General features: G+C 42.5%; 1 protein-coding gene across 1 annotated transcript in view; it reads left to right on the plus strand.

Moving 5' to 3' along the window:
- The first annotated feature begins 3,016 nt into the window (after positions 1–3,016).
- Positions 3,017–14,602, plus strand: part of stac (SH3 and cysteine rich domain) — a 35,113-nt gene continuing 23,527 nt past the window's right edge. Inside the window, exons 1-3 of the mRNA XM_069662135.1 lie at positions 3,017–3,212; positions 4,504–4,536; positions 7,014–7,347. Of these exons, the coding sequence (XP_069518236.1) occupies positions 3,099–3,212; positions 4,504–4,536; positions 7,014–7,347 (481 nt within the window). The 5' untranslated portion in view covers positions 3,017–3,098. The remainder of the gene's footprint in view (positions 3,213–4,503; positions 4,537–7,013; positions 7,348–14,602) is intronic.

Raw genomic sequence — 14,602 nt, forward strand, 5'->3', positions numbered from 1 at the left:
ACAAAGAAAAGATGGATGACTACAGATACAACTTCAAAAATAAGTGAAAATCCAAAGCGTCAACAAATTTGACGCTCAGATGAAGGCAAACAAGGAGGAAAATCAAGAGTTACAACCGGAGCCAACCGTGGACGTCACACATGCAACACTGTCTGGATATCTGGAAAGTGTGCTCCTGTAATTACCATTTATTGCCATAGGTGCCGCCAAAGAGAAGAAACTGAGATCTTCAAGATTACAACTTTAATAAAAGCATGAATATTCAAGTCAGGAGTTGGACAAAAGCTACAGAGTTACAGTATGAGCAGCAGAAGAATAGAGTAAGATGAACTTGAGTTGTCAAATTGCTATACAGTATATTTTTAACAATTTGCAGTTCCACGTGTTTATAGATATCAGAAGCATAATTTCCTAAGTCAGAGATTCAGCTTATCCGTCTTCTGGGTCACCCTTTTCTCTGCTTTTGATTGCCTAATTTAGCTGATCCAGAGCCTGTTTAACCGGCCTAGTTCAAAAGTGAAAGAACGGGAGGTACCAACTTTGTCATAAGTGGTTTATCTCTTTAAAAATAAATTTCAATGCATGAGTATTTTGCTATCTCCATTTCATGGTAGCGACAATCCAAAATGTGACTACTGTGGATTGCTAACACTCTTTTCACATCTTTTGAGCCAAGGATAAACAACCTGTAGCTTAAACTCCGTAACAGATTTAAGCCACACGTTCATGCATCAATGCACTTCAGTTATTCTGCTTTCTCTTTTGTGTGGCTCTTTAAAACCAAACGCATTCTCAGCCTCCGAACACTCGTCATTCAGATGATGCTTTTTGAACATTTCAATTGTAGAGAGCTTGTTTATCACAAGTGGCTGAGGAGTGTCAAAATGACACCTCCACAGTTTTTGCAAACTCTAGTCTGGCAAAATAATAGAAACGCTCATTAAACCAGCTATTTCTATATCTCATTTCAGGTTGTAGGCTAGTTTTTGGGGAGGGGATTCCCGCCTGCTCTCTTTAAGCTGAGCTGTATGTGTGGACTGACTGCGCGGGACGGTGCTGGTGTTTGCATTCCTCTCAGAGTGAGGGAGGCTGCAGTCTGGTGCCTGCCTCCTTCGTCCCACCGATATCACTTCAAGGACATCACATCGCAGGGGAGCCTGGAGGGAAGCAGGGTGATGTATCACTACAGCCAGCATCACACACATCCCATCTGAGGCAGGTGAGATGCCTAATTATTCACTTGTGTCATAATGTTGTTTATTTCCCGAAAGATGGCTTATTGATGTGTAATTATCAATGATACTGTCATTGATTTCTTGGTTGACTCTTGAGTGAGTTATCTCAGTTGTTCACAGTGATGGACTTTCTTAGGGGAGAAGACTAAACATGGGGACTGGCTATTACTAGATAGGGATGCATTTATGTTGAAACAGTTAAAAACCCGGCTAAGATTCAAATTATTTCATTGTGTGACTCAGATTTGAAGTAGTACACTTCTGTTACACACAAGGAACTTACAACTCTTTAACCATGTAGAATCACATACAGGCTAACTCATTTTGGAGCAGCCTACATGGCACTGCATTGTTTTCTCAACTTTAAGGGCTTCAACTAGAGGGCACGTTTTCCCCACTAAAGCTGCACCACAGAGGTCACTTCAGCATCTTCAGCAGTGTAATGACATCCTAAAGGGCTTTTGTTTGGTGCCACTTGGGCCACTGTAAAGAGGACTTCATGAGGAGAGTAATGATAGCATTCTCATGGGTGTTAGCTACCTCCTGACAGCCGATTAGCTTAGCGTACATACTGTTGAAAGGAGAAAGCAAAATGAAGGGGAAAACCGATGAAAAGTAAAAAGAACTGAGTTGTTTGAAAATTAGGGACACTTGCTTTTTTTTGTAAATATGAAGCTACAACCTGCAGCCGGTTAGCTTAGCTTAACACAAGGACTGGGAACATGGGACCTGGCTTTTGTCCTAAGGTAAGTCAGACTAGTTTCACATTTAAAAGTAAATTAATGCGCTATACCTTGTTTGCAAAAAATTGAAATGGAAATTTGCAATTTTGGGGGGTGATTTACATTGTTTCTTAGCTGGTTGTTAGCCTACTTCCTGGAGTCTCAGCCGGTTCCCTAGCAACTGATCCCTCAAGACAAAGTCAGACGAATCACATAACCCCAATCAACAAAAGTTTTGTTGCTGTTTCCCCAGGTTAGCTTAGGTTAGGTTAGGTTTCCCCAGGTTAGCTAAACGAACTAGCCTAAATTCACCTAAACTAAGCTAGCCTATATTAACGAGGTACATGCTGTTCCTTCTAATCTTCTAACTAACTCATGTCAAAACGTGTTTGTATTATATGGAATTAATTCATGCTTAGAGTCAAACCTTACTAAAGTGTAGACTATTAAGTGACGGTTCTTGTTTAAGCCTAATTAATCAAATCAATTAAGAGTACAAAGGGAAAAAAAACAATCAGGAAAAATCCAATTAAATAAGTGGATTTGTCCAGGAAAGAAGAACATTTGAAATCACGTGACCATCCTATCAAACATCTTTTTACTTACTGTCAGTTTTACCATGTGGGTGTATTCTCCTGTGTGTATCCTCCATCTGAATTAGGCAGGACGGAGTCATTTGTGTCATATTTCTCCTCCTTCTCCATCCTTCCTTCCCTCCCTCGCTCTCTTGCAGCTCTCCGCCCCTCGGAGTATTGGCAGTGTTTGGCGCGCGGCGCGCACAGCGTGGACTTGGAGATGTCTTGGCAGCATTACGCACGACGAGACGAGAGACGCGAAAGCCTCCTTTAGAAGGACAGGATACTACTAATCTGAACTGGACTGCTTTCAACTTTTAATTTCGAAAGCGCGTCTTCCCTTGCCTTCTTAAGACATCTTATCGTATCCTGTCGGCAGAGGAGATTCAGACTTCCCTGTCGAAGCAGCAGCAGCAGCGTTAGAGGGTCTGGATGACTTCTCCTCCTCTTGTCCTCGGGTCGCGGTGGCTATAGAGGAATTGAAAGGATGTAAACAGCTCCGGGAGGGAACGAACTCTACAGAGCAACAGTTTTTTTTCTTTTTTTGAGATCCCAAAAAAGAGAGGATGATCCCGCCGGCCAACGCGATTCAGGACGAAAGTGGGGGCAAAGAGGACGAACAGGACCGGAATGAGACGCCAAAATCCCCGACGGCGAACGCCAGCCAGCAGGAAACCAAGGTAAGACTGTCCTCTTATTATTAGTTATTTACCATCACCATGGATATATATTCAAACAGCATTAGTCCAACTTTATAAAACAGCAAAGAAAACAAACTTATTAAATGGTAATAAATACATGGATCAGCTCCCCAAAAGAACAAGTATTTAAACTGTATTTATCACTGTCTCACACCCTGATAAACCTTTCAAAACTCCTTAAACTGCCTGATCCGGACTAGATTTTAAGCGCGAGGCTATAAGATACCTGTTACACATCTATATTGACTTCAAAAATATGATCAGCACTACACGTAAGATAGAAAACACTAACATAATATATTTAAAGTGCCATAAAGAGTCGCTCCATACTTATAATTGGTCAAATCTATCACCTTAGTGTGTTAGAATATCATAGAAATAACATTATGATGTTAAGCCTTAAAAGAAAACAACCTTAGAATAGCGACAAGATAACTTTAAACTCACTTTGTAGCCACACACATGCCCTTTGTATCTGTTTCGAGTGTTTTATAGTGTTATTAAGGTACATTGTCGAGATTCAACTAATAGAGGTTGTTGTATATTTGTTGTTCATAGATCAATAAAGATGGACAGGATATCTAAAGTGCTCGATGACCTTAAACAGCCTCATGGTTTGATTATACGTAGTTTATATTATGTGTATATAAATAAAAAGTGGCATAAGGGTTTGTACTCTCTGCTTGTTGCTGATGCAGGAAAAGTAGGCTGTGTGATAGAGATCCACAGCTGCCTCGGGCGTATTGCCATCTATGTGGGCCACATGTCGCCCAGACTACTACAATTAGCAGTAAAATATTGGACTAGTCATCATGGTGGTGGATCGCTGCAGCAGCACTCCTCTCCCCTAAAAACACCCATACAGGACAGATGACACTCACAGTTTTTTATTATGAAATTGCACGGTGCGTAGTTTCTGGCATTGGCATAATTTCCTCAGTCACAGCCGGAATGACAGATGATCTCCTCTGTTGCATTGCGTTTAAAGGCTCCAGCATGAGAGCTCTTATTCTGGCACGTTTGGTCACTTTTGGTTTTTTAAAGTGACTCCTGGCTGACTTCTCACGTAACGTTGAAGCTTCTTGCCAATCGGCCACACTCACTTCCAGTTCCCTCTGGCGATTAGTCGTGGAACACTTCAGAGAGACAATAAAGTGATTTAACAAAGTGTTTAATAACTCCAACAGACAGGATACGTCACATTTAGTAGGCTGATCGAATCTACTACCGTTAAGTAAAGCTGTGTTTGTGTTTTTATTCCTCCTTTAAGAATACTGTGAGGCCTGAACATCAAAAGCGCAAGGTGAGCCTCCACTCTTGTGCAAAATATAGCTTATATATATACTGCTGATTTAAGTCCATCATAACATGATAACAAACCTGCATGAACGAACTTTTTAAGATCGATCACTTAGTGAAGGTTTGACTCATCATCACTCATATTTCAACGGGCACTCTTTGTACTGGGAATGTTTTTTACTTACAATGATTTATGATATAATCTCATGCTTTTTCAGTTTGCTCTGCATTACGCGGTCCAGCCCCCATCAACCTCTTAGGATGCAGCTCGTCTAGATTTCCATCAAACACAGCATGGGCTACCTGATGCATGCACACATCTCCTCACTCTAGTTATTTAGCGATATATTTATTTCTATAGATTGTTTTTATTTTAAACATATAAAAGCACCTTACAGGAAAGACGTATAGTATCAAGACCATCATAAACATAGTCTGGATTTAAAGACAATTGTTACCGCATTAACGTCATCGTCCTGTTTTATCCCCATTTTTCTTTCCAGGTTGTGTCAAAGCCATGCATGAGAATATTTGCGTGCTGTATGTTCGTGTCTGTTTGTGTGTGCGTGTGCATGTGGTTGGTAATGGCAGAGAAAGGGTCCAAATTGATCGTTCCCAGAGTGACCTGTATAATTGATTGATCACACTAAAGCTGCTCTGATAAGCTCTCTGCACTTTGCTCAGGCGTGTTAGCCAAAAAACATCAACAGATAACGATGCATCTTTGCCAGTTTGATCACGTTATTGAATTGTCGTTTAAAGGGGGGGTATTATGTTCATTTTTAAGCTTCTTATTTCACTCTGGGATTTGTGGAGTAGCTTAGCATCATTTACAGTTAAAAAAACTCATCATTTTTCTCACACTGGTGCTCCGTGCAGGCCCTCATACAGCCACTGCCTGAAATGACTTACACCCTTTTCCCACCAAAATAAAAGCATTGACGCAGGTTTTTCAGACCCGGGAAGACCCGCTTATATATATATGCTGATTGTCTCTTTTCCCATTGCCGGTGAAGTATCCTGCTTTCGGTCTCTTTTTTGCTGCGTCGCCGCCTGACGTCGCAAACACGTCCAAAACAGGGTGAACAGTGAAGATGTTACGGTGGTCCAGTCTTTATTGTATCTATTACTCATTCAGTCTGTTTATCAAACTCAGCGCCGACAAATTTAGAACGATGTTCGAGCGCTGCTCGGAAGGAGACGGAGAAGTTATACCGATGGAGCATAGCATCGTGCCGGAAAGGGGGGAGTGGGATTTGTGTGACGACCCGGGTTTTGTGTCCCCTCGGAGCAGAGGTGATAAGTACTCGGGTCTACTGCAGAGTCATTGGACCCGGGTCTTAATGCCGATTGTAACCTTTCCCACTAAGCAAAATAGCTGGGTGTTAGCAGGTTTTTTGACCAGTGGGAAAGGGGCTGCAGTCAGCTCTGTCCATTTAAGAAACCCCGCCCCTACAAGCCCACTTTCTTCTGATTGGCCAGCTCTCCGAAGCCTGCTGAGGCTGCACTTTGTGATGTCACAAAGTGCAGCGTGTAGAATAAACAGTGTGAAACCTGGCGTTCACAGCAGCCTGCAGCTGAGAAGCCTGGGTATTACTCTAACATACTTTAACCTACAGATTTTAAACTTCACCCACGTTTAGTCTGGACATCCAACATTGTAACATTATATATGTATTAAAATGTAAAACAGAATAATACCCCCTCTTTAAGTTTGGGAATAACTTGGACTCACAATCAGATGATTTAAAGTCTGTCTTTGTGTGTGAAGCCGATACTTTGTAACAAACTTAGCAGAGGACGCATCAACCTCCAAAATCAAGCGGAAAAAACTCCCTAAACTTGTTTAACTGTTTACAGCTATAATTCTTTGCGATGATGTAACGCATCATTAGGAGTCCTTTCCTTCCCATCAATCACTTAAAACATAATCTATTTCTCCAATCAGAGACCTGCAGCCACACAAAACCAGAAACCAGAGCCATACAATCACATTATAGCAGCTCTATATAGCGTCTTTATTGTGTGTGTTTGAGCCCCAGGATTAAGTGGGTCTCACACAGGAGGAAGTACGCACTGAGAGGTTAAATGAGGAGTTGTCAGTGTGAAGTGTTATGAATAGCGTTACTGTAAGAGATGAGCCGAATGAGATTGATAGGGGCGGCGTCCAGAAATGGCAGCACAGCGTGGGAGAAATGGTGTTGATGTGATACATTGCCCTTACTAGGAAACCACATTACTTTCCAGGTAGGGAACCTCGAAGGTTTTCCTCTGAGTGGTGATATTTAGCCCCTAACAGCGGTCTTTTATATCATTCAGGGGACACTGAGACATCTGCCTGAAGGTTTTAGACGCTAAGCTTGTAAATTATTTAGGTTCAATGTCATTGATTTTACTGCACATCAATTTTTATCTCTCCTCTGTCATTCTTTATTCATCCTCTGATGCATTTTCTTTAACTCGTTCTCTCTCTCCTTCCAGCTGCAGAGACTCAAGCGCTCCCTCTCCTTCAAGACCAAGAGCATCCGCAGCAAGAGCGCCGACAACTTCTTCCGGACGAGCAACGACAACAAGACGGAGCTTCTCTCGGATGTGAGCAGCAGCACGGGCCATCTCTGCAACATCGGGATGGCCCCGCCGCACAACACCAACCTCCCCATCCCTCCGGTCCCTCCGGCCATCCCCAGCGCTCCTCCTCCCACGTCGCGCTCGCAGTCTCGCAACCCGCTGCAGGTGGACTCAGCGGGACACTGCTTCATGGAGCACATTTTCAAGAAGCCCACGTTCTGTGACGTCTGCAACCACATGATCGTAGGTATGGTTACGGTGCCTCCCTCCTGCAGTAAAACTCTCATCAGAATTAAAATGAGACTAATAAACATGCAGTAACATGCACATATGGTACACAGACAACAAAGTGTGAGGGGTTATATATTCTCCTTAACTTCCTCCCTTTCTCTCCATATGCTCAACACCTTGTTTATCCAGTGAGAATAGAAACTAAACAAGCCGTATCTATAGAAACAAACTCATGAAGTTGCACCAAATTGACCTGTGACCAAACTATCCCCATCCTCCTTATTCGCACCTTGAACCTTGTTCCTCCACTTTTCTGACTGGATGTCAGACAGCCAACAAAAGCCATGCCAGCCCCTCTACCTGTTCCCGGTTCTTTGGCCGCACCCCTCCTCGTTAACCCATAAGTCTTTATATCTCAGGGCCTCTGCAGCCCCTCCTAATGACAAGGGCTGCCCGTACCATCTGCTCAACAAGCCCCTTATATTACGTTTCGTAGCAGATACAAGACGCCACAACAGTCTTTCATGTTCTTGAAAGACTGTTGTGGCGTCTTGTATCGTCAATTGAAAGAACAGAGCTCGGGTTGCTACCAATAAGAATACTAATGCATTTATTTAAGTGGCTGTAATTTTTAACGGACTCCGCAGTTCCTCTCGGCCTAACGGGGCTTTAAAGTTCAGCTCGTTGTTTTGGTTCTCTGGCTGGCAACTTCACTCTTACTGCTCCCATCAGTGTTTTTTCTAGCCATAGCAGGCTGCTGCTTTAAGCCCTCAAGCTCCCACTGCTGTCAGATAAAGTTAGGGACTTGCTGGTGAACACAATGAAGCATTTAGCAGCTAAAGAGGCAGGTATTCTGCTCAGGAGGTGGTGGAGAACAAAGCAGAGCTTAAAGAAGAGTGAAATTTAGACTCTAATGAAACATAAATAAAGCCAAACAAACATGTTGACATTACTTGGAAAACATCCGTTCTGGGTGCATGAATACTTAAACTAAACTTCATTCCACTGTAAAACATTTTGTTTACGCCGCTCTATTTTATGTGTCGTGGCCAGCGGGGCACATCCAGGGCCCTCTGGTGGTGTGTTGATAATGACAGTGTGATGTCAGACCTGCGTGGCCCCCGTGATAGGTGCAGAGAGCCTCTGTGGTCCACTCATGAAAAAAATATGCTGCCCTCTTCTTCATTTGTCCTGCTTTAATGAGAGCACAGCGGTCAGCAGCTGGAGGAGGAGGAGAAGGAGGACAGTTTTCTTTGTGTGTGTGTGTGTGTGTGTGTGTGTGTGTGTGTGTGTGTGTGTGTGTGTGTGTGTGTGTGTGTAATAAGCAGTAATGGAGCTGTTAAAGTCTGACTCAGTGTCTTAGAGTCAAAAAGCAGCACACAGCAGAGAAGGAGACAAGAGTTGTGGAGGGGCCTCAAATTGATAGTACAAACATACCATTATTATTAAGTCCTATAGGCCGTATTAGGCCGTTATAAATTGCCTTTATGGGCTTAAAATAGTGCAGTTATTACTTACAAGTGATAAAAGCGGATTAGGTTCTACATCCATGTACATTTCATAAATAAAACCATGCGCTTCTGTCAAGTACAAGATGAAATATCCACTAATTTTACCCCTCTCATAATCAATGTCACCATTGTCAAACAGTGTTTAAATCAACATATATTTAGAACCCACACTACATTTATATATATATTTAAACCAATGTGCTAAATGTGCAGAAATGCAGCCTGAAAACATTAAACACCCACCGTCGTCCTACAGGAGGATCCTTTATGATATAAGAGCGTCTAAAAATGAAATGTGTCATTAATAATAGAAGAGGCTGAATTATATTATAGCGCTCGCTGACTCACTCATTATGTTAACTTCATGACGGAAGAGCAAACTGGATTAGTAAGTATTTAATAGACCAATAAACACTTTTCTGTAGGCGTTCTAAACCCCCGAATATAAGAGAGTAACTCATGTGTTCAGTAGAATAACTGTGGTTTAACATAAGGAATGATAAAAGTAACTGTTTATTCAAAGGTTAATCTTCATCCTGCTGTTTTCTTCTAATTCATGGGTGTAATGTAATGCTCAGTGTGCAGCCTTTGCCCGTTAAAGTAAACGTCCTTGTTGAGAGGCTCACAGAGAGTTAGTTTCACTGGTATAAAAATGTCCTGATCGAAACCAGGCTGATGCTGAGATATTGATTGCAGGTCCTGGCACAAATAGCTTATTAAATAAACGTCTACATGAGCGAATGGGAGGATTATTTGTGGCTGACAGAGGGTGAAATGTAATTTACAGCGCGGGCTTGGACGAATAAAATATTCACAGCTTGTTGGTTGTGAACTTTATGTAACAAATATGACACAAAGAGACACCTGGATTAAACTTTTGCAAACTTTTGACCACATACAGGGCGTTTTTCTTTTCTTTCTTTAATTCTTATTTATACATTCACTTAGATGTCTTAACACAACTCTCTCTCCCATTTGTCTGTAAGTTACAATCGTGGTACGCAACAATTTATCTCAGTCTCTATGAATAATACAGAGGCAAATGGGAACTCACTGGACATTTACACCAGGCTGTTTTTCTTAAGGATTTTGCAGATGGCTAATTCATATAGCACCTTGATTTAAACACAGACTTAAACACAAGCCAATTAGGCCATGTCCACACGGAGATGGGTTTAGGAGTAAACGCCAAAGTGTTTTGTCGTATGGTCGTTTCGTCCACACGGAACCGGCGTTTCAGGAGCCCGTATGCGCTAATTTTTGAAACTGCCTACCAGAGTGGATAAATCCCGAAACGCCACCCTGGCGTTTCCATGTATAGAGCCTATATGGATCTTTCTTGAATCGCGCCGCCTCCGTACGTGGCGCATGCGCTAACTCCACCACCACCACCGTCTTCTGCTTGTGTTTCTTCTTTGTTGTTACACTTATACGCATGCTCTATTTCTTCTTCTCCGGTTTGTTGTATTTGTGTGGCGTTACTGGACTGGCGTTACTGCGCCGCCCACAGGCCGGTTGTATATATTACAGCGTTTCAGCGGTTTCGTGGGGACGCAAACATTTCCTGAGACGGCGCTGTGTTTACGGAAAACTTTTTCAAAACAAAGTCAGCTCCATCGCCGTGTGGACATGGCCTTAATGATGTAGCCCGCGCTGTAAAAGCCAGGCTAAAAGATGTGTCTTACAGTTTCTTTTGAAAATGTCAGCAGAGTTTGAGGCTCTCAGATCCTCAAACTTGAGCGACAAGAGCTCACTGTCAGTCAATCATCACTGAAATCCTGCAAAAACTTGTAGACGTTAAGACAGTAATTCACTCTCAAGATCCCTTAAATGCCTCAAATCAAGGCAGCCAAATTCCTGGATGAAGACAAGATGATATTCATCTGATTAACATGTGCTAATCTGTGCTGTGAAATCCCTGAGACAGACATGAAAAGTCTGGTTGGCCCCCAGAGAGAAATGAACATGGTGGGTCAGAGGTCAAGGTTGGGTAGAAGATGGATATTGCTAGAGGGGTTACTGAGGCTTTACTGTACACTCTCACTATGTAGGAAGTGCATACTAGCTGAAGTAAGAAGTGGTTTCTCTCTCAGCCTCATGTGACAACCTTGCACTTCTACTGATACTGCATTTACCCATTTAAGTGTTATGTGATCTGACATCATCTGCCATGTCTCGGAAAATGAGTCTTACACCAGTGCTCTATAAAAAAATCTATTATAAAATGTCAACCTTCATGGTTGCTGACTGGAGAAATGTCATCAGAACAAAGTCAGTTTGTGAGAAGTTCAAAGAAAGAGACATATTTGGAGATGTGATGACGTTTTCACATTCAAACCGTGACTCAAGCTATCAGCCATGATAGCCACATTTAGTGAGGTGAAGTTAGCCTGCCTGTTTGTCCTCCAAGACTAAAAAACCTCTGTAATGATGAGATGAATTGCCATAAAACTTTACGTTCATTGCTCTCACAGATAGAAAGAAGTGCCACCATGAGGAACGTGATTTAAAAACTGGAATGGATTAGCATAAATGTTAGCATACACTTCTGTGCCCCCTTAGGTTGTTTTGGTCAGACTCTCAACCAAATACTTAGAAAACTAGTCGCATCAGCCCGAGCTCTTCTTTGTGTTTAGGGCTAATTAGCACAAGTTAGCATGCTTTAATGCTAAAATAAGATGGTGAACAAGGCACAAGTACGCGCAAAACATTAGCTTGTTGTCTTTTAGCCTGCTAATGTTAGCTCACTGCCTCACAGTGGCACTAGCATGGCTGTAGACTTAGTGTTGTTCTGTTTTAGGGGAAATTTGATTTCACGACTAGACTGCTGGAATCACGCACATATGATAGCATTTAACAGATAACATGGAAAAAGTAGAATCTCTAAACTCCCACGTCTGTGCAGAGATCTTCAAATCAGAACGGACGTCTCTGCAGGCTGCATAATAATCCTAATTGCCCCAAGTGAGTTACGTTTCTAAAAACAGTTACTGCTACGTCTGTACCCTATAGAGTTTGTTTCAGAAGACCTCTGATCACAGATGGATACATATAAAATGGTTGTTCTCCACTTATAGCAATGGATTTAGCATTCAAGGCCTTTCTCCCTTAAATCTCCAGATGGGGAAATGGGCTTTTTAGTGGTTAAAAAAAAGAAGTCTAATGGCTGTGGGAGAAGCTAATTAAAGTCTGCAAATAAACCAAAGAATGCTACTCAGGTCAATGTTTTGGAGGCGCTTAAGGAGAAGAGGAGGTGGAGGAGTTATTGTCAAGATGAAGGTTATTTGCACAGGAAATCAGGAGGCGTGAAGTTAAGAATGGCGGCTTAATGGATCAATGTGCGGCTATTGTAAGGAACAGTGCAGCGTGAGAGAGAGACACAGTAGGGAGGAGAAGTATTGTGTGGGAAAAAAATAAGAGGCAAGATAAAGAAGGTAGGGAGTCTGGTCTTTTACTGTAGTGTGAATGAAGCGGAGTATAAAAGAAGTTGACGTAGCCACTGAAAAATCCTCTTTTGAAGCCCACAGCTCTGCATTTTGGCGGATGCCATCTTGGTTTTTTGGAACCAGAAGTGACCATATTTGGACGACAGGGTTGATAGGCATTACGTCTCTATACTGAGTGGCAAGCTGCTGTGGAAGCTAATTGTCAATCACAGGTAGCCTGGGGTCCGTGAAATAATTATAAGATATTAGATTATAAAATTGTGCTGCATCATTAAAATCTGCATGTCTACAGATGAGGACCATTTGCGCCAATGAAACAAGCATATTGTGTCCATTCCTCCCACCCACATTAGATTTGGACCAATAGAAAATGGTATGATTGTGACACATCAATCAATCTGTCATTAATCACTCAACGCACTTATGTCGCAACTAACTGTTCCTGCAGCTTCTTAGCATGGCTTATTAGCCAGCCAGCTAGCTGGCGAGCATGGAGAAATATTTGAATCAGTCCACATTGTCAAGTGATGCTAAACCCAAACTAGCTAAATTGAGAAAATATGACGACTGGTATGTCGAGTTTGGTGTTATTGAGAGCAGTGACGGGAGACCAAAATGCGTCATGTGTCTTCAGGTGCTAGCAAACAAAGCTATGAAGCCAGCCAAGCTAAAGCGACATCTGATTACATGGCACCTGGAATATAAGGACAAAATTCAAAAGAGCGAGGAATACACCGACCGGAAAACACAGATGGTGAACCTGGTGAACTTCACAGAAAGCACAGAAGGCTTCTTATTTGGTAGCTCAGCGGATTGCTAAAGCTAAGAAGCCACACGCAATTGTAGTGAGCTCAAGAGCTCGTACTTCTAGCGGCGGTTCAAATGTGTGAAGTTATGCTTGGTACAGAGTAAAAATGTACAATACAAATAGTTCCAATGGCGTCAAAGAAAGTAAATGGTAAACATATGCATAATCGGTGTTACGTATGGTATGTAAAATGGCCTTTAACGGCAGAGTTAAGCATATTCAAAAGAGAGAGAATTCAGGTTCAGGTGGAGAAACAGCTGTTACTAAAGAAAGACAACAATTTAGAAATTGTTCCCTTATTAGCATTGACAAGTAAACATAGATGCATCTCATTATTCGTCCTCTGTGTATTCAGAGAGACTGACAACAGTGTCCTAAAGACGATGTAGAAGAATAGTTTGCCGACCTGAAGGAGAATAAGCCCAAAGTGCTCGTTAAACAGCATCGACCTGATTTAAAGTGACCTAAAACTTGGTCCAGGTTCGGCTCATTTCCTCTGCTGTCGCTGCTGTTGTTGTTGTTGTTGTTGTTGTGCTGATCTGTGTCTGACTGATGAGGCCTGGATCACATTCCTCTCCGTTTCCGTCTCAGGTTAACTAAGTGTGCCGGCTCTGTGTCAGCGAGGCCCAGCGGAGCATCACTTGAGCTTTAAATGGGGAAAACACATCCAGCTCTTCCAGCCATTACTGAGCTGAGGGTGTCTGTCACTGCTGCACGGCTCCAGGAAACCGTGACACAAGCTCGTATTACAGCACGTGAAGAGCAGACACAGATTTTCTTTTCCTACAAACTACCCGTCTTGTTCGGGGGATAAGGTGTTCTGCTTGGTTTCACATTCGCAGTGTAGTGTTACCTCTGCTCAGTGACCCTCTTTACTCTCCCATTAAACTGCATATGCTGCATCTATGAGGATAATCTGACCTGAAATGCTGCTGCACAAGACCTAGACACAACTCAACAACCGTGAACAAACTTCCCAATCTCTCAGTGATGAAACTTTCTCTCTCTTTCGCTGAAGCCGATCGATGAATTCTTTGTATGTCCGCACTTTCACACGCACAGACGCAGAGTGAGGGCCAGACCGGGGCACGTGCTTATTGATTAATCGATAATGAGGCAGAAGTGAACCGCTGCCAGACTACGACTAATAACAGCAGTGGGACTGTGTTACACTGTGCTCTCTTGTTAATGTGGAAGAGCTGACAACTGATACGCCACTGCTGGCTGCATCCCTCCAAGCACACACAGTCTCAGCAGTCACAAGCCGAGATTGGGAGGTGACGATTGCCTTTCCCTTGGGAGCAAACCCTACAGGTAGATCCTGGGGCTGTACGAACTTCTTTTTTAGATCCAAACCCAATATTCAGAATTTTTCTCCGCTCTGTGATGCTGCGGGGTTTAGGAAGCAATATCCATGTCTTTTTAATCTTTCAAAGGAAAGAAACGTCATGTCAAATATATGAGCTTGAGCTATTTACCTATAAAACGTGACAATCTTCCTGATCA

Source organism: Semicossyphus pulcher, unplaced genomic scaffold (genome assembly GCF_022749685.1).
Source record: "Semicossyphus pulcher isolate SPU_LCO1_2020_fin unplaced genomic scaffold, fSemPul1.0.p SCAF_14, whole genome shotgun sequence".
Lineage (NCBI taxonomy): Eukaryota > Metazoa > Chordata > Actinopteri > Labriformes > Labridae > Semicossyphus > Semicossyphus pulcher.